Source organism: Canis lupus, chromosome 14, assembly GCF_011100685.1.
Source record: "Canis lupus familiaris isolate Mischka breed German Shepherd chromosome 14, alternate assembly UU_Cfam_GSD_1.0, whole genome shotgun sequence".
Lineage (NCBI taxonomy): Eukaryota > Metazoa > Chordata > Mammalia > Carnivora > Canidae > Canis > Canis lupus.
The window spans coordinates 35,580,791-35,606,669 of record NC_049235.1 but is presented as its reverse complement, the minus strand read 5'-3'; the positions used below and the strand labels follow the sequence as shown (position 1 = coordinate 35,606,669).

At 39.3% G+C, this 25,879-nt stretch overlaps 1 protein-coding gene across 1 annotated transcript in view; it reads right to left on the bottom strand.

The window, feature by feature from the left end:
• DNAH11 (dynein axonemal heavy chain 11) overlaps positions 1–25,879 on the bottom strand; it is a 318,773-nt gene that overhangs the window by 256,577 nt on the left and 36,317 nt on the right. Inside the window, 13 exon segments of the mRNA XM_038557079.1 lie at positions 1,350–1,433; positions 2,337–2,495; positions 5,963–6,049; positions 6,180–6,296; positions 10,194–10,416; positions 10,678–10,847; positions 10,927–11,181; positions 11,399–11,731; positions 17,535–17,927; positions 18,076–18,180; positions 20,687–20,882; positions 21,456–21,580; positions 21,887–22,024. Of these exon segments, the coding sequence (XP_038413007.1) occupies positions 1,350–1,433; positions 2,337–2,495; positions 5,963–6,049; positions 6,180–6,296; positions 10,194–10,416; positions 10,678–10,847; positions 10,927–11,181; positions 11,399–11,731; positions 17,535–17,927; positions 18,076–18,180; positions 20,687–20,882; positions 21,456–21,580; positions 21,887–22,024 (2,385 nt within the window).

Here is a 25,879-nt window from a genome sequence, read left to right as displayed (position 1 = left end):
ATGTTTACAAAGAAGAGCGTTTCCTCTGGGAATATAAATAAACAGGAAATGGAAACTGTTACCTGGATTACTAAGATCTTCCTCTAGAGACCTGTTTAAAAGATAGCCTTGAAATATCGATTACCATTGAGTGTGTGTTCCTTGGAACTTAAATATTTCATGATTTTCAGATGTGTCAAATAGGGCCCTTTGACTTGGCTCTCTTCCTGGCCCATGAAACATCAAAAATTATAAATGAGAAAACCCATAATGAAATGCTAATTCAGCACAAGGAGAACAGTGCCACTAGTATAAAAAAAAAAAAAAAAAAGCTCCAGCCAAGAGTGGGGGTTTAAGTGTCCCCCTGAAGTGAGATAAACTATAGAAGAGTGATACAGGGACAGGCACAATAATGAAATATAGTGACCCCCTGACATCCAAAAGAATCACAGGCCATTTTAGTTAGGGTCTTTAGTTAGATATTAAGGATAAAATGGGGGGAAATGGGAAGACTTAATAGAAGCTGTGCACAGGACTGAGTTAAAGCAAAGATGTTCTGAGAAAAAGGTAAAAGGCCTTGCCACTTTTTAGCTGCCTTTCACTTCTGTGCATTTTGGCTTTACGCAAAGAGGTTCTACGCTCTTTAGAGCATATATGGCTATGGGGACTAAATATCAAAGCATGACCTTCAGCTCTATTCCGTATATACTGAGCCATGTTGGGGTATCAGAACAGAGAATAAGAACACAGATCAGGGACACTTGGGTGGCTCAGTGGTTGAGTGTCTGCCTTCAGCTCAAGGTTGTGATCCCAGGGTCCTGGGATTGAGTCCCACATCAGGGCTACCCACAGGGAACCTGCTTCTCCCTCTGCCTATGTCTCTGCCTCTGCCTCCCATGAATAAATAAATAAAATCTTAAAAGAAAAATCACAGTATTCCGTATTTCTTCACAAGTGGCATACTTCAATTAATTGCCCCAAATTCCAGAATCAAAAGATATCTTTTAATACAAAATAATGGTTGCCACGGAAAGAATTCAAAAGCTCTTATAAACCTAACTTCTCAACCCTGGTACTTTTAATCTTAATATTCTCCATTCTACAGAGCCAAAGAAAGTTCAAGATGATAGACACTACTAATAAATTCATTTGCCCTAATACACTTTCATCCACTCATTCACAAAAAGACAGGCTTGATTAGAAAGCAACTGGCTCAGGGTTTAAAAAAAAAAAAAAAATGCTGTCTCCTATCATCCTATTTGAAGTAAATATGGACACACAGCCTAACATACCAGATACTGGGTTAGGCAAGATGGGAGGAGGTGGGGCTGAGAAAGAGAAATGGTTGAATCGACAGTTATGAAACTTGCCTTGGCAAACCTTCTGAGTTCTACATCCATCTGTTCCACATTAATCTGTCTCCACTGGGTTTTAGTCCAATTATCAATGCTTCTCTGGAAACGCACAAGCAGATAAAAGTGTCAACAACATTTGGTGAAAGCAAGTCTCCACAGCAAAATATATAAACTGATGATACACAGTGATTCCATCATCCAGTGAAAAGCCAATTATTTAAATATTAACTGCACTTGTCAAAACTTCCCTATCAGCAAAACAAAAAAGTTGTCAGGACATGTCAAACTTAAGGTGAAAACATTATGATATATTAATTTCTAGTAGCAGTGACAAATTCTATTTACATACCATCATTATCATTTAATCCTGAGGACTCTGAACTGATAAGCGTATTGCCATAAAATACCAGATTTTTAAAGTTTATATGTAACATAAAATGAGCTTCTATAAGGCGATCTTCATCCATTATCAACAAAATGCTCAGTAACTTTTTGACTCTATTCTGTTCCTTAATACATTTCTATAAGGCTTTCAATTAACTTCAAAGTAACTATGTGTAATACATGTTGCAATGTACCTGGTTCCCCAGAACTTATTTTTCACTTAAGTTTGTGACTTAATTAACAGCATACAAATTAACTTCAGTCAGCTCCATTATATATGCACATACATGATGTGGGAGTGTATATTTGCATGCACAGGTACATACACATGTAGTATACATTTATATATTAATTTCACTCGTATCCTACATAATCCCTGAAAAGAATCTGAACTCACTACACAGCTCCATTCAGATCCAAAAGGAAAGCAACTGATAATTCAGAGAAGAATCTTTAATAGATATCTACAGAGTTTAATTTGGGGGGCAGGGGGGTAGGGAATATAATGCCCACATATTTTAAGATATGATAAAACCCTAAGAGAATGATATAGATGCTAAAAATTGCCTTTTTATACCAAATAAAATTAAAAAAAAAAAAAAACAGGCAGTATCTTACTGTAACATAAGTAATGACATCCCAGAGTTCCTTTAGCAATTTTATTTCTTTGCGACACTGCTTCATTTGTTTGTACTCTGGAAGAGCCACTTCAAAAAGATGGGTAGATTCTTGCACCTGTAACATTTCTTCTTCCAGTAACTCAAGCTCTTGATTTGCCTAAGGAGAAAACACACGCACATGCACACGAACACCTTTAACATCCAATGAATTGCCAGAGAAAGAGAAGCCACGTGGTTCTGTACACCTCTGGTTATGTCAACATTTACAACCTTTATTTTAAAGCAAAAATTTTAAAAAATGAGCAGTGTAATTATTATTGATAAAATGTAGGTTTTAAAATAAATAAAATAAATAAAATAAAATGTAGGTTTTTGATGAGCCTACTAGTGAGAGCAGACTAGTCGTAAACACAATCATGTCACCAATAATGCTTCATACATATTTCAGCAAAATTTGCTCTTGCATCAGATTTCTACAAAAACAGTCTTTTTTCTTGATTTTCATTGTACAGCTGGGGGCTTGGCTGGGGAAAAAACGGGGAGCCTCTAGAGCTTCCACTTAAGAAGCAACCACTTCTTTAAATAAAAAAAAGAAGTAGTAATAGTAGCAATAGTAGTTTCGGATTTAAAAAATATCTCAGAGATTTTCAATAGTATAAAATGTACTGAAGAGAATTCATGAAATAAAATACTGGAGCTAAAAACAGTGCAACAGGAGAAATTTCACTGTATGACAATCTTTCCCGAGGCTCATCTACCACCCCATCTTTGTAGGACAGTGTGTGTGTTATGCCAAAGGTAAGTGGGGTCATTCTTTTCTTTCTTGATAATCCAACTCTTAATCTTAGTTTTTATTAACATAGTAGTGTATTCACATGGTAAAAGTTAAAGAAGTATGGAGGAGCCTGCCATGCAGAAGTAGCTGGTTCTCTCTCCAGGTCTTCAGGGCACCATATCTCTAACTCTCAATTCTGTGCGCAAGCTTCTCCTTCATTTATCAAGTGGAGACATTACACTAGGTTACTGCTTTGCAAAAAAACCGACTTGATCATTTTTCCACTTTCTGTATTTTCCCATCCTCCTCCCAATACCCAAGTATTATATTACTTTAGTTGTTCTGATTTTTTAAAAATTTAAGTATTCATACTTACTCCTTTTGTGCTACATCAGTTGTCAACTCTCCTAATCTCCTACTATGTCAAGAAGAGTATTTGCACTTTCATCCTCTTTCATTATACAAGTTACGGGCTTCGTTTTTTTAAGTTATGCCTTTATAAACTACAACTGCAATTCTCTTAGTTTTATCAATTCTTTATTATGAAAAGTTCTATACACATCCAAGGGAGCAGGTGTGTGTACACACCATCCAGCTTAGGACCAGGTTATCAGTAACTTTTAATAGCCTCCTCACTTTAATTTCCCACCTTCCCACTACAGATTTAACCACCTAATTTTTACTTAATATTCCCCTTTAATTTTTTACTACATATGTATGCACTGCTAAATGCTAAAATGTTAAACTTTGTTTTTGAAGTTTACGTGAATAATTTTATACACTACATTAAGACATTTTATTTTTGAGGTGTACTTTACATATTCATGAGGCTGTATAAACTTAATTAATTTCCACTAACTGTGTAAGTACTACCTTGCATGAATATTACATGTAATCAACCCCAATTAATGTACTGTCCTTCTGATGGTCATTTAGGCTCCCTGGGTAAGCAGTACTCACACTCCCAAGCATCTTCATGTCCCCTGGTATAAATGTTTCATTTGCCCCCACAGCAGTGAAGGCTTCTATGTTTGCCTCTGCTTTCCACTGTAGATTCAATTACTCCATTTTTTAACCTGCCCTTTAAGAGCTTCCTCTCATTTTCCAGGGAGCTCAGCAATACACTTCAAGTTGCACATTTGTGAACATGTTTTGGCCCCTGTCTTACAAAAGGATTTTCAAAGTGTCTATAGACTATCATGCTCCCCAAAGTCAGCAGCACTTCTAGTCACCATTTTTTCTGATTACTTATATACTAAATCATTCCTAAATATATACACCTAGTTATGTTAATTCAAGTGTTTCTTGTATATTTGGCCACAAGAAACAAAAGCACTTAATTTAAGTTTACTGAGGAATCATTTATAAAGGAGAGATTCACCATACTATTCCCTTTGACTCTGGAGGGTCAAAGGTTTCTGCCTTGTGGAGTGACATGCCTTGAGTTCTAGGACCTATCATACTAGCCAGAGCAAGCACATACATGCCGCCAGATGAATGCACTTAGATGAGTATTAGACGTGCATGCACACACACACACACACACACACACGACTTCAAAATAAAGGTAACCCAGCACTACTATATTCAAAACATCCCTTGACACATTCTGTAGGTACAAAGATAAATATCCCTGACTTTTAAATATTTAGCTACATGCCATTATATTACAGCATGCAAATGGTAGCATTCAATAAATAACTATAGTAAATGTTTACATACAGCACATTGGTTAGTCAAGTAAAAATGTCTCCCTTTCCACAATCTGTTCAGACCACCTGCAATTTAGAGAGAATCTTTAAAAACTCCACAACTCCATTAGCATATTCTAACCCACAACGAATACATTAACCAGTTTTCTACAGCCAAGTGCAAGAGATCTTCTGCTACAAAATGGTGTTTTCTGAAAGGGGTGTAAAGCAGTTAAATGCAATTCATCCCAGAATTTGGACAGAGAGGTACAAGCTATGTCTTCATGTTCTGAATGAAGCTATGTCCTGCTCTAAGTTTTATCCCAGTCTAGAGGAGTAAAGACCATCTCTAGTATGAAGTAAAAGCAGGATGGCAACCTCCATGAAGATCTCAGAAAGACTCATGGCTCCTGAATATAAACTTCACCATAATTGCTCATTTTGGCTGTTGGTTTAAGAATTCCTCAAGAAACACAAGTGTTATTTTTCTAATGAACTTTTAAAACATTTTTTTCAAGTCTTGTGTGAACGACTACTCACCATTTTGGGTTATTTGCCCATTATATTCACCTTTATAGTCAACTATAATAAAGCAGTTCATTAGAAACCAGGCATAATATTTGTATCCACAGTTAAGAGGAAGTTATGGGCTTTCTTTACTATGGCTAAAAGTCACTAGCAAAGTATCACATGGCAAACAATAATACAGCTTAAAAATCCTGATTAAAAAAAATTGGACAGCTAGAATTTTAAAACTAATCTGTCACTGTGTAATCTCCAAAATTACTTAAAAACACATACATTATGCTTTATCTGAAAAAAAGAGAAGAGCCGCTATATCACAGGGCGGCTTTGTAAAAACCAGAAGAAATAACATACAGCAATAGGCTTATAGTTCTTGACACAGTTACATAGTAAGTGCTTAAAAAATAGTACTTGTTACTTTCACCAGCATGATCACTTTGATAACAACGGTGGTTTGGGGAGATGCAATTTAAAATACTATTGGGGTGAGCAGTTCATAATCCAGTTTTTAATAGTTAATTCTCAACTGCTATAACTGACTGCCAAAATAAGGCAAAATATCTCAGTACCTTAGCATCTAATTTGACTTTCTATAAGATATTGTAGCAAAAAAAAAGTTGAGATCAGCATTACCTTATCAAGCACCGTGTAGGGGTTTTTTGCATTAAAACCAAGAGGAGCATAGAGTCTGAATCTCTCTCTGAACTCGGCCTGCTTCTGCTGATGAGGGCAGAAAAAAACTAAAGGTAAATTTAAGAAATAGCTTCAATTACCCTCATAAAAAAAATATCTTTCTTTAAAACAAAAGGAAAACGAACATAATACCCACAAAACATGGTAGCTAGCTTACATCAAATGAAATACATTTTTTCCTTAGGAGGGTGACTTCTGCATTTTGGAGAGGTGAGACTGCATGTCTGACAGTTACTGCAATCTTTTTGGTAGTTTCCCATCTTTCAGGTAATTCCTACAAAAACAAAGGTGCAAACAGGAAATTACTTTAGCACCCAAATCAAATCAACTCCACAAGATTTCCATTACTCCAACCTCTATACATTAACCCATGGCATCTTCACATTCTTCTAGCAGAGGAGTTTATCCCCAGAAAGATACAAGCAGCTAAAAGGCTGCAAGCCAGGCTGACCCCTGGACACCACTGATTCCTGTCTTCCAAGCATAAACCAGAGTTGTCCTCTGTTGTAATTAGCTCAGAATACAGAATATCTTTTCCAAATACACACCAATTTCCAAAATTTTTTATTGTTAAGGGAATAAAATTAAAGTGCTCTAGAAAGCACTTTACCCTGCTATCAGGTGGAAATGGAATGGGGTTTAGCAACTTAGCAAGTGAAGAAAGATGCTTTGAATCTGGTGGGGCACAGAGGAAAACGTTAATCTATCTCATCCTGCACTGTTCTCTGGCTTCCACAGCTCCGTGTTACTTTGTCTTGATGGAGAGTTTGAGCATTTAGATTAGGTTCACTCTAACCAGGATTTCTAAAGCAGAGAGAGGCCAAGGGAAGGGAAGGTTAATTCCTACTTGATGTAGAACAAAAGCAGCAATAAATAGTTCAGGTAGCAACTCAACTCTGCACTCCCTGACTACAATGCAAATAGGACAAGAGCAAATTATTTTCTTTGAAGAGCCGTTGTGCATAAATGCTGTTGAAAAGCATTCCTTGTGCCCAGACTAACAAAGCATTGTTTCTCTGGGTGATCTCCTAGGACACTGAAATTGTTGTGTCATACAAAACCACTCATAGTGAGGGGACTCTACTTGTGTAGCTCAAGTGCAAAAACAAAGGTTCTAAAGACTATTTTGTAAGCCTCAATAAATATTTGATGAATGACTGAGTAGCTGCCAATTATGAAGAGTACACCATGCTAAGTGTCAACTATAACCATGTGGGGGATGGGTACTAGAAAGATAAAATACATTCTTCCAACTTAAATTGCTTTGTAATCTGTCAGAGTAAATGGGAAGCACCCAGGAAATATTCCATGGGACAGAATGTGTTAACTTCCAGCAGGAGGCTTACGGGTTATGGAAAGAAAATGCTCTGAAGGCAACATTCCCTACAGGAATTATCAAAACAGACCAGGGAACAAGAGACCTGGGCTTTAAATGTCTTTGTCCTTCATCTCCTCCTTCCACCCTTCTCATCAAAACTCTGTACCTTCATCTGTACGGTCTCACTTTGCATTTCCAATTGATCCCATGGAACCCAAGTATCATTTGGAGTCCCTTCAGGAGTAATGGGTACAAAGGTCACATCCCTGGGCTCAAACACCTTAAGCCCTTACCGGTTACAGTAGACCTGCTATTACCTGCTTCATATTTAGGGATTCCAAGTAAGATTCTACTTGATAAAGAGATTTTCCTTGAAAACCAAAAGATCAGATAATCTCCAAAGTCTCAATGATACGATCCCCACAAAGAGGTAGCACTGATTCTGTGACTGAGTGTAATGACTGGGTTGCAGCAGGCAGAAATTTGGGCAAGATCCCTTGAGATCCTGTAAGGTAAGACTACCAGCGCAGGTTGGATAGAATGGAGCCCCAATGGCAACTGGACAATATTCAGAGGCTAAAGGCAGTCAGTGAAGGCTTCTTAACAAGGAAAGGACTTGATAAAATCTATACATTAACGTTTAATCCTGCCTCAGACAGTACTGTAGATACGTGAGTGAGTGAGGACACAGCCACAGACCAAAGCATTGGCAAGTATTTGGGAAATGTTATAACTGCTAATGACTGTGAAGAAGAAACAAACAGTAACTATCACAAGCCAGTTTAATTAAAATAAAATTGGGGCACTGCTATCCTCCACGTGCCATTTGTATTGTCTACAAATTTTATTTTTTTCTCTTGAGCAGCCTCTTACTGACAGAGGCACACGTGTAGCTAGAAGGTGGCCCACTTTCAAAATATTAAAAAGCCAAACATTTTCAATAATTCATGAACTGCAATGAGCCTAACTCTTATAATAGAAATTCTAGAAGCCATAGCTAAAATCCCCCATATTGAAGGCCTGTGTCATAACTGGTTTCTCTATTTTAAGGTCCAAGATCCAGCTCAAAGAATACCCAAAGCTTTCTAAAAACAAATATTTGCTGTGTGCCTCACACTATTTCATCTCTCACTCTTGTTATGTACCTATTATTCCACATTTCATCTCCATGTCTAAGTAGATTTCAGTTTAAGGACAGCTTTATAGTTAAATAGAATTTAGTAATGCATCTGTATTAATTCTTTATAGTTTCTATAGTCAAAAGAGAGCAACTGTAAATACACTGTTGCATTAATCCTCACAAACAAAACAAGAGCTAGAAAAGGCAGTAGCTGCTGTGAGAAGTCTGACGTTTTCTCAGAAAGTTAAACTTGGAATCACCCTAGGACCCAGCAATTTCACTCCTGTGTTACAAAAAGAAATTGAAAATAGGTACCAAGGGAAAAAGAAAGGAAGGAAGGAAGGAAGGAAGAAAGGAAGAAAGGAAGGAAGGAAGGAAGGAAGGAAGGAAAGTACTCAAATAAATACTTGCGCACCCATGCTCATAGCAGCATTATTCACAACTGCCAAAAGATGGAAACAACCCAAATGTCCCCAAGTCCAACAACAGATGAAAAGCTTAACGAGTTGTGGTAGATGTAAATACAATGTACTGGTGTTGAGACACAAGGAAGAATACAGCATTCACATGCCTCAATGTCATTGAACCTCAACAATATTTTGCCAACTGTTAGACCAGACACAAAATACCTGCTATTGTACAATTCCATTTACACGAAGTTTCTAGAATAAGTAAACCCAGAGAAACAGGCAAAGACTGGCAGCAGCCAAGGACTGGTGGCAGGGTGGTAGGGAAGAGTAATGGGGAAGGGTGGCTAATGAGTGCAGAGGTTCTCTTCCAAGTGATAAAAATGTTCTGAGATCAGAGGTGGCAGTTACACGACATTACGTACGTACTAAATGCTAGGCACTCTGAAATGATTACTTGTATGGTATGCGAACTGTGAATCTGACCTCAACAAACAAGTGGGAAACTGGAGACCATACAAATTCTAAAAGTGAAGGATCTGGAGAGAGATTTCACGGAAAAGGAAGCATGCTCTGAGGCAAGCTGATGGAGTGGACTCATCTGGTCCTTGAAAACAAATTCGAGTCCCAGGCTCCAATCGCAAGTTTTCTTAAGTTAATGGGTCCACTACTCACATTTGCAAGGTTAAGTATCAGCCCATTCTGGAAGCTAGTGAGTAATGCAAATATCTATAGATCTTCCACATAGGCATGGGAATAGAAGCTCGACTGTGAGAATCTGATTCATGGTTTCAGTTATAACTAAAAAGACTTTGATCGTCACTGAGCACAGAGCAGCCACCAAGTCTTTCCAGAGCATAGCAACAGAAGAACGACACAGTACTCTTATTTAGAAAACAGTGATTTCTCCATCCAAATTGGGCTTTATTTTTTATTAAAATGTCCATGATAGGTTTCCAAAGACTAGGACCCTTCCAAAGACTAGGGATATGTTTCATGTCTGAAAGTGGAGTTAAGTGGAACTCCAAGGAGCAGCTCAGAGGCTATTGGCTAACTACCTCCTAACACAAAGGCAGTGAGCACAGCGGTCAGATGGAGTATGTTGGCATGAAACACACCTAGATTCATGCTGGCTGGATCAGTGATTCGTGTGACCTTGAAAGATGTATTAAATCTCTTTAAGTTTCCAATTCCTAACCTGTCAAGTGCCTACAGTTATCTACAGTACAGGGTGTCATAGGATGTCCTAAGAGAGGGCATGTAAAGAACTAGGCTAAAGGAGGTGCCAACTTATGTTAATTAGGGGTCTTTTACGACTACACTTACCTCCAACTGAATGTAGACTTGCTCAGGCATCTTCTGGCCATAGTTTTCCAAGAGTATGATGGTCTGTTTTAGTGGCTCAAAGAGTTCATCTGTAGTTCTCTGTCGGCTTCTTACTGCCAGAAGATGCCCCATGATATCAACTAAGCCATCGTGATCACCCTCACTTAAATCTTTCTGAAGTCCAGCATCTGTCTCCTTTATAAATTCTTGTAGCTCGTTCAGACTATTAAATACATATTGCAGATATACATACACACATATACATACATGAACACAGACAAACCCAAATTAGCTCATTAAAACCTTTAGAAGTATAAGACTTCTGATAGGGAAATAATGAAAATAAGATTCTACTTAAACATTACTCATTATCTCTGTTAAGAAACTGGCAGTTTTTAATGTACTTAAAATTTATGTCTCAACTTTAGAAAGCAGTCTGGTGTTATAAGCTTGTAATTTCAAACAATGAAGCATAGAAGACTACCTGTCTATGACAAATCTCAAAAGATGCTCCTGAAACATCCAGCTCCATTTCTTAATAATGTTCAGCAAGCTCACTTTGAAAGGCTTCATGTCCACCTTGAACCAACTATCAAATACTCTGAAGTCATCAAACTTGCTCATCTGAACATACAGAGCTTCATAAATGTCAATCTATAATTAGAAAAAAAATTCCTTTAACAGTTGAGTCAAAAATGAGCAACTACATCGAATACCTAAGTGTTTTCCTTGCCTGCTCTTTGAATTGTTCAAGAGTTGGTGGTTGTGCAGGGACTTCTTCATACACATGAGCATCCACTTCCTCAGATGACACAGTCTGACCATACAGGAGAAAATGCTTCATAAACTCAGCTCGATCATCAACCCAGAGGTACGCGTATGTGTCCAGGGTATTTCTGAAGTCCAAGACTTTGTTGATGACATCTGCCACTCTGTTCATTATCTCCTGCCTGACCTCTACCAGGCCCAACATATTCTCCATGTCATTCTAAATGACAGGAAAAGCAAGCGTTTGTTAAAACCAACCCGCTCTGTCAATTACATACAATGTACCATCACCCAATGCCATTCTTCAAAGGGAGAATAGTTGGTAAAATCAACAACTGTGTTTTTTCCCAACTTTTCCTTTCCTTGTGCTCCCCATTATCTCAATTTATCGTTAAATCATTAATATGAAAGGTCATACACATTTTCAAAGGAAATACCTGATAATTTGCTATTTCCAGATGTGCTGCTACTCGCTTCATCTGAGCAGACATTCTACAACTGCTGCAAAGCATTTCTTCTACGAGATCATAGAAGCCATCCCCAGCCTCTCTTTCTAAAGAAGGTTTAAAAAGAATATCAGGGGGCATTAAGATCATCTGTGCTTGAAAAAATGGTACGGGTTTCAGCTGTTTCTCCGTATTCATCAGAAAGAAGTCTAAGTCATGCATTATAGCTTGAAAAAAGCCTTCTACCACAATGTCATCAATGAATTCCACATAAATCTTCCAGGTATCCAGAGAAGGATTGGCTTTGAAGAGCTTCCTATTTTCCTAGAAACATAAATATTAATAGAGGAGTACAAGCAATAATGAGTACAAAGATGAAAGCTTTCCATTTAAATGTTTTGTTAAAGAAAGGACCACATTTTTGTGCACAAGATAGGAACATTTAAATGCCAGGTCATAGAACCTTAAGCTGAACACTAAATATCTGAGCAGGATTTGGTAACACTTAGTATCATTTATAAAATACATTCAAAAGTCCTCCTTTAAAGGAAAAATCAATTTTCTTATGAAAATTGCTGTCTTCAAATACAAACAATAAATCCATGAGTTTTTAATGCTTTCTATATGTACTGGACATTTAGAAGGCATTCATGCTCTATCCCTAACTCTATGTGGCCTTGGGCTTTATCTTCCAGACCCTTATGTGTAAATGAGGTTTCCCGAACTGGTCTTTCAGAGAACACTGTCTGGACTATCCAAAGATCACTAAGTCAGCAGAGTGCTAAGTACTCTAAGTCTTTCTTGGAGATTCACTCTGCTACAATTAAAAATCAACTTAACTTGGTTTACCCAAAACAACCAAACAACACTTTGTGCAAACCACCTATAAGCAACCTATGGAACAGTAACTCAACTTGGGGAACAACAGCCGGGTGTGGTCAAAACTCCCTTTGTGTTTCAACAGTATTAAGTTCTTCTACCTTGACATCTCCCAAGAGTATGGGTCATGAACAGGTCAACAGGGCATGACAAGGTCAGACATGGATACGGTTTAGGACTGCTAGAGGTTGAGCCTACAGTGTGGCAGGACTAAGGACATAGATTTGAAAAGGTCAGGTGGGTAGCAAGGGTTGATTCCAAAGATACCTTTCTGAGTGGTAAAGCTTACATAGTCATACAGTCCAGAGGGCAGATGCCCAAGGCAGAAACTAGAGCACAGAGAAGAGGGAGTACTGAAACGAGAGCTGTTTATAGGGTTGACTATACTCTGTCCTTTCTTTGATCATTTGCTACTGTGGATATATGATCCAGATTCAAAGGTGTGTGTTACATGCAAGAACCATAGCTACAGAAGTAATAAGATAGGGCCAAGATTGGAAAGTTTTTTGAGGGATTTCTTGCCCTCAACAAATTTAAGGACCTCTCCTTTCACGATGCCGAATTGCCCAACCAGGTAGAACCATTCACAGCTCTATGTGTCTGTAGTGTATGTGACCCACACCCCCAGAGTCATGTGTTGTGCCACAGATATCCTGGGCAGCTGTACATAGCAGTCCTGGCTCCTTTGTAGGCACTAAAAAGGAGAAGTATAGATCTTAGAGCTGGAAAAAAAAAAATCCTTAAAGACCATCTTGTTTAGCCTATTCATTTGAAAGATATAAAAACAAAGACCTAAAATACACCAACAGTCACACTGGTAGGAAGCTGGCACCTAAGCTAGGAAAAGAAACAAGACCTCTGGACTCCCTTGGGCAGTCCGGGTGGCTCAGCGGTTTAGCGCCGCCTTCAGTCCAGGGCGTGATCCTGGAGACCTGGGATCGAGTCCCATGTCAGGCTCCCTGCATGGAGCCTGCTTCTCCCTCTGCCTGTGTCTCCGCCTCTCTCTCTCTCTCTCTCTCTCTTCGCTCTCTCTCATGAATAAATAAAATCTTAAAAAAAAAAAAGACCTCTTGATTCCCTAAAAAAGGACTCTTCCAAACATTCACAGTACAGTATCTGTGACTGCCTCATTGCTGATACTTTTTCATCCCAAGATATCCAGTTTATATACTGCAATGCCATTCATAAGAATTGTTTTTATTTTCAACATTTTAATATAAAGAGAAAAAGGGAAGAAGGGCTCGGGGTCACTCAGTGATGGCTCAGGTCCCTTCCAGATCCAAGCTTTCATGGTTCTACCCTTCTTTCTTCATCTTGGACTCTGCCTGCAAACTATTGCCTGGGATCCCCCAGCCACACAGGGTGCAGCATGAAAAGGCAGAGATGACCTACCCTCTGTAATATTTCCACAAATTCCCCCCAGTGACACTCCTCAGAGGAAGTCTGAGGACCAGGCTCAAAATCATGGGCTGATATGGGGGGGGGGGGGGGGGGGGGGTGCAGGGAACGATTTTATCCCTATTTTGAAGTTGACTTCTCTCAATTTAGAGCTTTTCCTCTGTTCCCATACTGAGAACAAGGTCTCCAGAGTTGCTTAGTTTTTGACTTAAGGAAAAAAGAATAGAGCCCATCTTTTAGTAGAAAACTTCCAACCTTATCTTCTGAGGGGACCAAATTCTTAGAATAATCCCCAATGCCTCCCTCTATGATGCTTCACATCCAGCCTATTAGGAAATTCTGTTTGTTCTACTGAAAATATATCCAGAATCCAGCCACTTCTGATAGGCTCCATCATCACCACCCCCAGCCCAGGCATCACTCATCTGTCACCTAGGTCACTGCCACAGTAACCCACCAGGCCCTCTGCCTTCCCTGTGCTCTAGTTGCAACATGACAACACGCCAGTCTCTCTTCCAAATGAGAGGCAGATCATGTTTACTTCCCTCTCTTCCAAGTTCTGCAATGAGCTGCCCACGTAGCCCAGAGTAAAAGCCCAAGTGTGTACAGAGGCCTGCGAGGACTTCCCTGATGTGCCCGCCCCCCTCCTCACACCCCGTGAGCATCTGACTTCAGCTCATCGTACTCTCCACCCCTCTACTCCCTCAGCTGCCCCACATGCACCTCCCTGCACAAAACACATGCCATGGTCCTCCCTGAAGCCTGTTTCCTCTGTCTGGAATACTCCTTTCCCAGGGCTCACTACGTGGACTCCGTAACTTCCTGCTCATCTACCTTCTCATTTAGGCCCATGCTGATCATCCTACCTAAAACCCCAGCCCAGCACTCCAAAACTCCTGCGCCCTGCTCTTATTTCATCTTTGTTCTGCAGCACTCAACCAATTCTAACGTCCCTGCCTTACACCCGCTGCTTATTCCGTCTCTCCCCTCACTAGCATGCAAGCACCACAGAAGCAAGGCTCTTTATTCTGTTCACTCAAATATCTTAAGAATCTATAAAGGGTACTGGGGCCCTTAGGAGGCTCACCTTAAGCGAATGATAATGGAATACTAAACTACGTGGTCAGCTATAGTCAATTTCAGGAGAAAAACCATGGTCTGTCGCTTGTTCTCCCACTGAGAGTTAGCCTAGAGACAAGGGTCTTCACTTAACGCCTGAGAAAATTCAGGCCTGGATTCTGGAAAACACAAGACTAAACACCCTGGTTTCCAACCTCTACAGGGGGCAAACCCCAGGCCATGGTGCTCTGTGATGGTGGTGTGTGTGCACAGTGAGGGTGTCATTGCCCTGGCCAAAGGAGAGTGTCATGGTCTAAGGACCACATACATCTATAGAGATGGTGCCGTGTAACGAACATGCTCCAAAGGAAATGTGGAATACGCTTTTTTGTTCCCATCCCTTTTTCCTTAATAAGAGTGAAAATGAACTTCCCTGTATGTATCTCCCTCGAGCTGCCCGGCTGTGAGCGCCTCATTCCTGACCTTTGCCCTCCTCCCTCCAGTTACTGCAGATGAACTCTCCAAATTCTTAGCTACAGCCAACTCCCACATGTATTTACAAAATTCCCTTTCCTTCCAGGACTTACCTCTGAGAATTATTTTCCCTCTACTAGATCACTCCCATCAACATACAATCACTCAGAAACCTCAACCAACATTAAAAATAAAATCCTCCCCATCTCTGACACGCCCCAGGCCCTGCAGAGTTTTTAGTTCTGGCCACCTCAGACATCCTCAGTTTAATGGCTTTCTGGTCCCATTTCTCCCATTCTTGTCAGCCACTCCAATCTAGCTTCCACTGTATCAAGTTAGCTCTGTCACAGCCATCAAAGGCCTCCATGCTGCAACATCTGCCAGCCTCGGCCCTCATTTTCAGGTCCTGAAGGAGTATGGGACAAAGTCAAATGCTTTCTCTTCCTTGGCATCTCTTCTTGACTTGTTTTCCAGGACAGCATCTCTCTCGATTTTTCCTTCTGCTTCACTTGCCTCCTTTTTAGCATCCTGTGCTGGACCCTCCCCTTCTCCCTGGCCTCAGAGATGACTTCAGGGTCAGTCCTTGGACCTCTCCTCTACCTATTAATCCCTACATTAATCCCTACATGAAGTAGGTCTAAGTCCCTGGCTTTACATATGACATACGTGCTCCTGGCTCTCAATTCTATGTCACTGGCCTGGTCTTCTACCCTAAACTCCAGGTCTGTGGGCATATGTGTCTAATTAACATGGGCCAAACCAAAGCCTCTCTTTTTTTTTTTTTTTTTTTTTAAGATTTTATTTATTCATGACAGACACAGAGAGAAAGAGGCAGAGACACACACAGGCTCCACGCAGAGAGCCCGATGTGGGACTCCATCCCGGGTCTCCAGGATCACACCCCAGGCTGAAGGCGGCACTAAACTGCTGGGCCACCGGGGCTGCCCCAAGCCTCTCTTTTCTATACAAAATCCACTCTATCACAGTTCTCCCCCATATCAGTAAAGGCAAACTCCAATTTTTCAGTTGCTCAGACCAAAAAATTTGAATCCATCCTTGAATTCTCTCTCTCCTGACTCATCATAGCAAATCCTGTCGGCTCTACCTTCAAAATATATCTAGCATGATTGTTTCAATCACTACCATTCTGACCCAAGCCGTTATCACCTGAATTATGATAATAATCTCTCAAAGGTCTCTTTACCTCCTACCACCTCCTTGCTCCCCTCTGATTTACACTCAACAGGCTAGCCTTTGAGTAGAGAGTGTCTGGCTGCTATTTCACCTCATGGTAAAAACCCAAGTTCTCATAATGGCCTGTCAATACCATGTATCTGTCCTTGGTCCCTTCCAAGCTTCATCAACTACTACTATTCTCCTTGCAAATTCTGCTTCAGGCATCCTGGCTCTCTAACTGATCCTTGGATAGACCACCTGTGCTTCTTCCTCAAACTTCTATACTTTTTTGCTACCTAGAACACCCTTCTCCTGATATACACATGGCTCATTCTCTTTCCCTTTCAGTTCTCTGCAGAACTGCTACCTTAGTATGGAAGGGTTTCAGATCACCGCATATAAAATACACTGCATACCAATGATTCCCTATCCTACCTGCTGTGTATATATATTATATATATATATATATATATATATATATATATTTTTTTTTTTTTTTTTACCATTTCTCCTATGACCAATTGACCTATTCCATATATGTCATTTTCTCTACCTATTCCAACTAGAATGTAAGGTCCAAGAGATAAGGGACTTTTTGTTTGGTTGCATTTGTTTTCTTTTTCTGCCTTGTTTCTTTGGTTTTATTTTTGTCTTCTCTTAAATTGATCACTCTAGAATAGTGCCTGTTACTGTTTTTGAAAATTCAAATACATAGTAAAAGGAGAGTGACCATTGTCCACCATTACGAGAAGGCTGAGAGGGTGGCAGGAGGTGACACGGTCAAGATGGCTGGCACCTACAGGCATTCTTCAAACAGGGCCAGCTATGAATAGCATCCCAAAGAGCATGTAGCTATGACAAAGACAAGGATTCCAGCTTTAGGCTTTCTGTTTCATCAATATATCTCACATTCCAATCTCTTCCCTCAGGGATGAAAATAAGCAAGGGCTGCAGAAATTGTAGGCCCATGAAAAAACTGGAGGTGAGTAATGCAAATTCCTCCATTTTAAATGCTTAACAAAATCATACATAAAGCTCTCTCCAGCCCAATAAAGGAATCCAACATTATTAGGTTATATCTGCTCTTTGTCAACTAATTGAAAAGATCTTAAGTCAATGTCAAAACCTTAAAAGCAATCACCTCCACCAAGTTATGTATCCTGCAGCCATCTTCTTGAATTAGCTTGTATTTTTTCGTAAACAAATCAGCCTTGTCCTCCAAAGTAAAGGCAGTCTCCCTTCTGTGCTCCCTCCTGGGAAGGAGCGTACACTCTGCCCAAGCTTTCATGGTTTGCTGGATCACTTTAACATTGCTCTGTGTGTGCTCCACTCTGTGTGCCAATTCAGACGTGGCTGTTTTCACCCTCTTGATGTATTCGCAGCAGTCATCCTGCCACGTCAGTGACGTCACGGCTGCCTGCAGTTGCTCATCCAGGGCCTTCAGCTCATCTTCAACCAGAGGGTATTCCACTTCCAGAAGAGTCTGCTTCAACTTATTATAGCCTTGCACAAGAAGTTCAAGATTTCCAATGTACTGGGAAAAGGAAATCCCAAGACAAAAAGTACCAAATATTTAAAGCTACATATCTTAGAGGCATAAAAGTACTATAGGTCTACATGGTCAGCATTACAAATCAAAATATTTCTGTTCAAAAAATGCCCTAATATCTACAAACACTAACCTTTAAAATAGTGTTTCTTTTTTTGAAGATAGCTAAAGCTGACCCTGGTATGTCGGACTTCTTCAACATCAAAAGGTATTTCACTTCTCTCAATACAGCCACAAGCTATTAAAAGAAAATCAAGGATTATTGTGTATTTTAAGAATGTCATTCTCTTTTAACACGTTAAAATCCAAACGCTTAAAATTTTATCCAATGATTATAAAATTTTCAAATCCTCAATGTAAAAAGGCTATTGTTTCATATGTTTTTTAATAGAAGTAATTATACATTCTTATGACACAGAAGTATAAATAACAAAGGTAAAAATCACTGGCTGTGGCCCACAGTCAGAGAAAGAATTCAAGCAAAAGAGTGACATGTGCACATAGAGATGTGAAATGGAAGGCTATACAGGGACTCAATCTTTTCCCAGTGCTGTTCTGCTACAATGTTTGTTTTGAAAACATAAATTTGTTGCAATATAACTGACAGACTAGCAATGTGGGCCTACCACAAATTTGGTCTGCTTAACTACAATGTCATTAGCAAGAAACACTAGGTAAATGCTAAAAACTGCACTCAACTCAACTGAAAGGCTTAGAAATATGCAAAATGCTCCTATGCCAACAGCCACCAAATACCTCAGTTCACTCAAGTATGATGAGCCACTCCCATTCACACAGGGGGTACAACTTTCTGCCTGGTATCAGACAGCCCTCCTTCTATCACCACAACAATGCACAAACTGCCACCTGTCCAACACCCACTTCCATGAGCAAGCTTCCGGTCTTTGTCAAGGGTAAGTGGCAAATTTACTGTAGTATTTAAGTATTATTTGGCCATTTAAAATGTATAAAGTGCTGTTCTTCCTAGTTTCCTATTTTCTAATGCACCGCTGACAGCTTTTAAGTGCGCTAGCCCTAACCCCCATCTTCCCCATAAGTGCTCTACTTTTTATTGTGCAATCTTTCATAGCACAGTGATTTTTAGGAATGCACATGTCATGTTGTAGCAGAAGTGACTATATCTATAAATCACAGGCTCTGAGGAAAAGACTGCATAACATGTTTAAAAGGTAAACCAGTTGACTTCCTTAGGCTGTCACACCACAGGTGAACTAGTACCATACATTTTGTTTTTAGAATCCCTTCAGGTACAATCACAGGAATTATTCCTGAAACATCTCAGGAATTTAGATTCTTTAAGCAGGTTTTATGAAATCAGACATAGAAGGAATCCTAAGTTCTTTTTTTAAATATTTTATTTATTTATTGAGACACACAGAGAGAGAGAGAGAGAGAGGGAGAGAGAGAGAGAGGCAGAGAGAGAAGAAGTCTCCATGCAAGGAACCCGAAGTGGGACTCGATCCTGGGTCTCCAGGATCACACCCCAGGCTGCAGGCGGTGCTAAACCGCTGCGCCACCGGGGCTGCCCAAATCCTAAATTCTCTCAGTCATATTTATATATGTGTGCTAAGGTTTGTAAACATAATTAAGCGATGCTATTTTTTGTAATAATTTAGGACAACAGATGAGAATTTGGGTACAGATTATAACAAATAAATCCACTGAGGCTAACTTTCTCACTTCTTACCTAGACATACATTCGAACTGACATGAAAGACAGGACAATCACTAAAAAAACAGCACGTAATCTCCACTATCTAAAAAATTACCAAATATTTACTAGTTTTTTTGTAATGACAACATACAGATATTTTGTTTGCCCTTTCCTGTAAAGCATATTCATTTAAGTAAACAGGAAAGGTTTATTTTGTGCCTCCTACCAAGCTCTTAGAGTTGGAGACAGGTTAAAATATATACATACACATATATCATTTATCAGTTATAAGTACATAGAGTATGTTACATATAAATATATATACACACAACCATCTATATATATAATTGCTATTAAAGTTCCTGCACTTTCATTATCACATAACATGAAATTTTGGGAAAATAAACTTATTCAGATAATCTATGAAATTTCTTTGTTAGGTGGTTTATCATAGGATAAAAACCATCTCTTCAATAAAGGTAATTTTCATCCTGGATATACTTAATTATTCATATTATTTGGGGTATTTATATGTTGTTTTATGTTTTTTTGAAAACCATTATATAAAAATTACCAATTTAACCAACATATAACAGTTTATTGCCCCCCTTGAAGGATATTCTCATTCCATGTTTCATGGATTCTCCAAATCTTACATGATAAAATTTTAATTAAAAACGATATGTGTGCTACAAATATAATTCATGCCAGAAAACTCTTATAAAAGACTAATGACTACATTCAACTGAGCTAACATTTATTAAGTATTATCAAGTGCCCAACACTATACTAGAAACACAGAACACAAAGATAAAATGAAATGTACCCTACTTTAGCTCATTATCCAGTAAAGGTGGAAGCAGTAAATAATCGCAAGGCAAAAAAAAAAGTAATTAATATGGCATTTGGGAAACAAATCTCTAAAACAAAGACTCATTAGAAGCTGATTTCAGTTATAATCCTCATAGGACTAACATTCTCCCAAATTAATGTAAATGACCGGAAGTATCAGGAATACACTTGTAATAAAAATAAAAATATATAAAACCTAGAAACATCAGACCCCTACCTTTGGGTCAAAGTTGACACCGAGAAGACCATTTATGGCACTGAATTTAATCAAGGGTTGATTCAAATTGAATTCACAGATTTCATCCACGTTACTTTTCCATTCATCATAGATATGATTTTCAAATTGCTCTAGCAAAGCGACCATTTCAATATACTTCTGATAAACTAGGGCATCATCAGGACTTTCCAAGAATCTGTAGGAATATGATTTTTCTACTTTCCTACATATTAGATGTCAGCTTAACTACTTTACAATGATACATACAATAGAAAGTAAAATTAAATGCACTATAGAAAACAGGAATAGAAATAAGAAACGCCAAATAATGCTTATGAATTGTTTTTGCCTTAAAAGATAGAGTTACAAAATGAATGCAACTCCAGAGACGTACCAAAGTACAAGAGCAGAAAGTTACCAGTTCCTACAAAGAAAAGAGGAAGGTACAGAAATCTGTCAAATAAAAGGAGTGCTAGTAACTGAAGAAGAGGAACCAAAAACTACCAACATACTGCAGGTGCAAAGGAAAAGTGGGAAGAAAATATATAAGGACCTGCAACGGGCAAACAGATGGAAGTTTTAAGGGTCCCACTGAATGTATTCTAAAACGATGGGGGGATGGATCTCTCTCGATGAACTCAGCCAACAAAAAGTTAAATAGGGCAATGACTCTTCAAGGGCTGAAATGAACAACTCACTACCCTCTAAAAAAAACCTGCCTGTCTCATTAGGATAATTAATTTACCATGAAATAAGCCCAATAACTTACAAATACCGGAGAGATGCAAAGTTGGACCAAAATGTCTGAAGTCGTTCAAAGACCTCTTTAGCCCATTTGATGTTGCCTGAAGTAAATGGCATATTCCTGTGAAGAATGACATTTCCACGCTCGATCTGCAAAATCATATTTTGGTGAAGAGGGAGGAAGGGAATGTTTAATCAGCATGCATTTCCAACCTTGTAAGCAATTGTTCATTTCGGTAGTTTCACAGTACAAAGACGTGAAATGTACGTGTTAAGTAATCTCAATAGGAGTTATGGTTCCTAGAGCAGGTTCTTCATCTGCAGAAGGCAATCAAATAAAGGCATAAAAGGTTTACCTTCCTTATCTAATCTTTAGATCTTTAGATAAATTCTAGCTGATGGCCACCACCCACAAAAATGATGCTGGGGATGTGCTCAGCTTCATCCCCTACTTACCTGTTTCACGTGGTCATTATACAATTGCTTACACGTATCCAATTCTGCATTAAACATGTGCACCAGTGTGCTGTAATGTGGGCTGAAAATTTCCATGACAACTGGTTTCTCTAGAAAATTCCCAAATACAGTCAAAAGCTGTAAAAATCAAGGTTAAAAGGTTAAGAACCATGGATTTTTAATATAGTTACTCAGTTATCTCCCCCATTAAACCTCCTCCATGACTAGGGTTAAAGCAAAAATCCAGAACCCGACAAGAATCAACTATCTCCAAATCTAAAACACTTTTCCAATAAAACAGATACAAAATGTAATTTCTGTTCCTTAGAGGAGTCCTAAACGAACGGTCTGTCAGTAATCCCTGCTCACGGTAACACTACTTCTTCCTGCTGGGCGCCAGGAAATGTGGCTGAGGATGCTTTGCAGATACAAAAGCAGAAGCAAAATCCATCCTTATTCACTCTCCCCTCCTATACAAGTGCTCTTTTGATGCAAATATCCCTATTGAGGACCTCCAGGTCACACCACTAATATTATACCGAATGTTATCAGTTACTGTGACTGTCCTGTCCCTGGCAGCCTGTGTTCCAGGTCAGACCATGTAGTCACCCCAGCTGGCCTCAGGCAGCAGTGACCTGTTCCCAGGACAAGCACTCCACAGGCAGACAGTTCCTTTGATGTGAATGTTCTACCTCAAACTAATGCCTTGAACTAATCACCTTCTCCCTTGCTCGGGAAGAGAACCAGGACACAGCAGCTGAACCTACAGCAGTCAAACTAGTAGGGAACAAGCCTACTAGCAAGGAGAAGAGGCCAATGAGTAGGGAGACCAAAAAAACAAACAAAACATGTGGCCTGAAAAGGAACACATTACCAGCAGCAAAAAAGTAAAGGTCCTCCCAAATGTCTTTGCATAGTCCATGACCCCCTGCCCAGATCCCAGCTAACTTTCCCCACCAGATTCCACAAAGCTCAACTACTTGCAAGCCTAACCTTGGGTATCTATTAGCCTCCAGCCTTACTTTTGGCCCCATGTGGACCCTGTGTGAGACAGCTTTCTTTGAAAGCACAATTGTGTAATTAAAACACGTATTTCTCCATAAGCAGTGTTTATATAATGCTGACAAGGTGGCCAGGTGCTGTATTTTAACGGCCATAAAATACTGTTATCATAGGTTTCAGGTAAGAAAATGGAGCGGTGGAGAGGGAGTATGCTCCCCAAATTCACACCGCTGGTGGCAGAGCTGGCATTTGACATTGGGCAGTCTGGCACCAGGGTCTGTGCTTCCCTGTGTGGGCTCTCAACAACCACGGTGCCACTGAAAATTATTTTTGTCACTTGCTGACTGTGTGGGCTTCAAAAATGTTAGTTATTAGGCCTGTTATAGAGGTATTTCTTTAAAAGAAGATACTTCCTTGGGGTGCCTGGGTGGCCCAGTCGGTTAAGCATCTGCTTTTGGCTCAGGTCCTGCTCCCACGTTCCTGCCTCAGGCTCCCTGCTCAGTAGGGAGCCTCCTTCTCCTTCTCCCTCTCCTCCTCCTCCCACTCATGCTCTCTCACGCACACACTTTCTCTCTCAAATAAATAAAATCTTTAAAGATAAAAAAAGATACCTCCTCAAAGTAAGAAAATACCATGAGCAGAAAACCATATACCAAGCTTGGTCTGTGCTTTATTAGCAACATGCCCAAAAACGAAAGCTTTTTTAATTCCTTTTAGGGAAATAATAGGTGTTCTTCAAAATCTGTTTTCCTTAAACAACAGTTGACCAGGACGTGGAGAAAAAAGGAACCCTCGTGCACTTTTGGTGGGAATGCAAGCTGGTGTAATCACCATGGAAAAAGGTATGGAGGTTCATCACAAAATTAAAAATGGAACTACTATATATGTTCCAGTAATTGCACTACTGGGTATTTACCCAAATACAATAACACTAATGTGAAAAGATATATGCACCACTATGCTCACTGTAGCGTTATTTACAACAGCCAAACATGGAAGTATCCCATCAAGAGGTGAATGGAGGGGCAGCTCCGGTGGCACAGCATTTAGTGCTGCCTGCAGCCCGGGGTGTGATCCTGGGGACCTGGGATGGAGTACCATGTCGGGATCCCTGCATGGAGCCTGCTTCTCCCTCTGCCTGTGTCTGTGTCTCTGTCTCTCTCTCTCTCTCTCTCTCTCTGTCTCTATGAATAAATAAATTTTAAAAATCTTAAAAAAAAAAGAGGTGAATGGATAAAGAAGTGGAGCATATATTTTTTTTTCAATGGAATATTAGACATAAAAATGAATGCAATCTTGCCATTTACAACATGGATAGATCTAGAGGGTATAATGCTCAGCGAAACAAATCATGCAGAGAAAGACAATACCCTATGATTTCACTCATATGTGGAATTTAAGAAACAAAGCAAAGGAAAAAAAGAAATGAAAAACCTCTTAACTATAGAGAACTGGTGGTTATCAGGTGGAGGTGGGTGGGGGTGGGGATGGGTAAAATAGGTGATGAGGAATAGAGAGGTACACTTACAATGAGTGCTGAGTAACGTACAGAAACTGTTGAATCACTATATTGTATACCTGTAACTAATATAACACTGTATGTTAATCATGCTGGAATTCAAGTAAAATTATAGGAAAAATATCATTTTCTTTAAAAACTGCCTCATTAACATTTTCTAAATTTTTACATCAACCACATTCACTGAAAAAAAAAAAAACTCACAAAGAAAAAACTATATAAAGTAAAATGCAAATCAGTTTAGACACATTTGGCTTTTCCCCCTACCCAGTCATATCCACTATAACCAGTATAGAAACTGCTAAATATTTAAAGACCTGCTTGGTTAGCTGCTACCTAGCAAAATGCAAATTAACTTTCTTCTTCCAACCACTATTTTGTTGACTTCGGATTTCAGGTTAACGTTCAAAAGCCAACACTGATTTCACAAACAGGTGCAATCTACCAACACCGGGGAAATGCATTTACTCCACAACTTGTTCTTTCAAATGCTTACTGTACTGACCACAACTCAAACACTAGGAGCTTCCCAGCTGCCTCTCAACTTGCCTACCTGATATGCTTATTGAGATTTGACTCCAAGTACACAAGAGAAAAGATACAGAAAAAAATATTCTTTTGAGATACTGAAAAGCCCACAAATGGTAGTAAAGAAAAGTCTTAACCTTTTAGGTAGTACACATTGTCCTAATTTTTCGGCATTACAGATACATAAAAACTACCCTCTGGGATGAGAACGGGGGGGGGGGGGGGGCATATGAACCTCTTGCTTCATGAAACTGAGAGCTATTTTGTGAAGAGTTTAGACATTTTCCTTCTGATCAGCCTCAGAAGATGAAAAATGGACTCCCACCACATGCTTCTTGCCCTGAATATACCATCTGAGATCCATACAGTTTACCTTTTCTTCTACTTCTCTGTTTCACTATGTAACATGGTTTTTCATAACGCTGTTGCCACTACTGAAGTAGTACATCTTTGTATTTTTCCTAGGTTTGCCTCTTCACAAGATTTCTTTAATCTTGTACATTTCATAATTTTCAAGCTTTCAATTTTACTGCCTAAAGACTTTTCTGGATACATCTTATACATTTCGGTCTACCTTCATGCAGACACTGTAAATTCTGGAGAAACATCTTTTAGTGTTGTGCTTTGTCTTGTTTTTTTACTCAGTGCCAACATTGTAGGCTTTGAACTACAGTTTCCTATTAGGGTAGAACACTGTTTGGTCCCATTGCCCTTCCTGGTCATGTCTTTGCCGAGAGCAGGCATGAATCATGGTCTTCAGAAAACTGTCTGTAACTATTTATTCCCTGGAACCTAAAGGCAAAATAGAGATCATCATCCTGTACCTATGGTAGAAATAATTTTTCCTCAATATGTGACCCTGTAATTTTTTCTTTCTGCTACTACTATTCCTGCTCTGACTAGCAGTCGGTCCACACAACTTCAAGCAGTGTGTAGATGTCTGC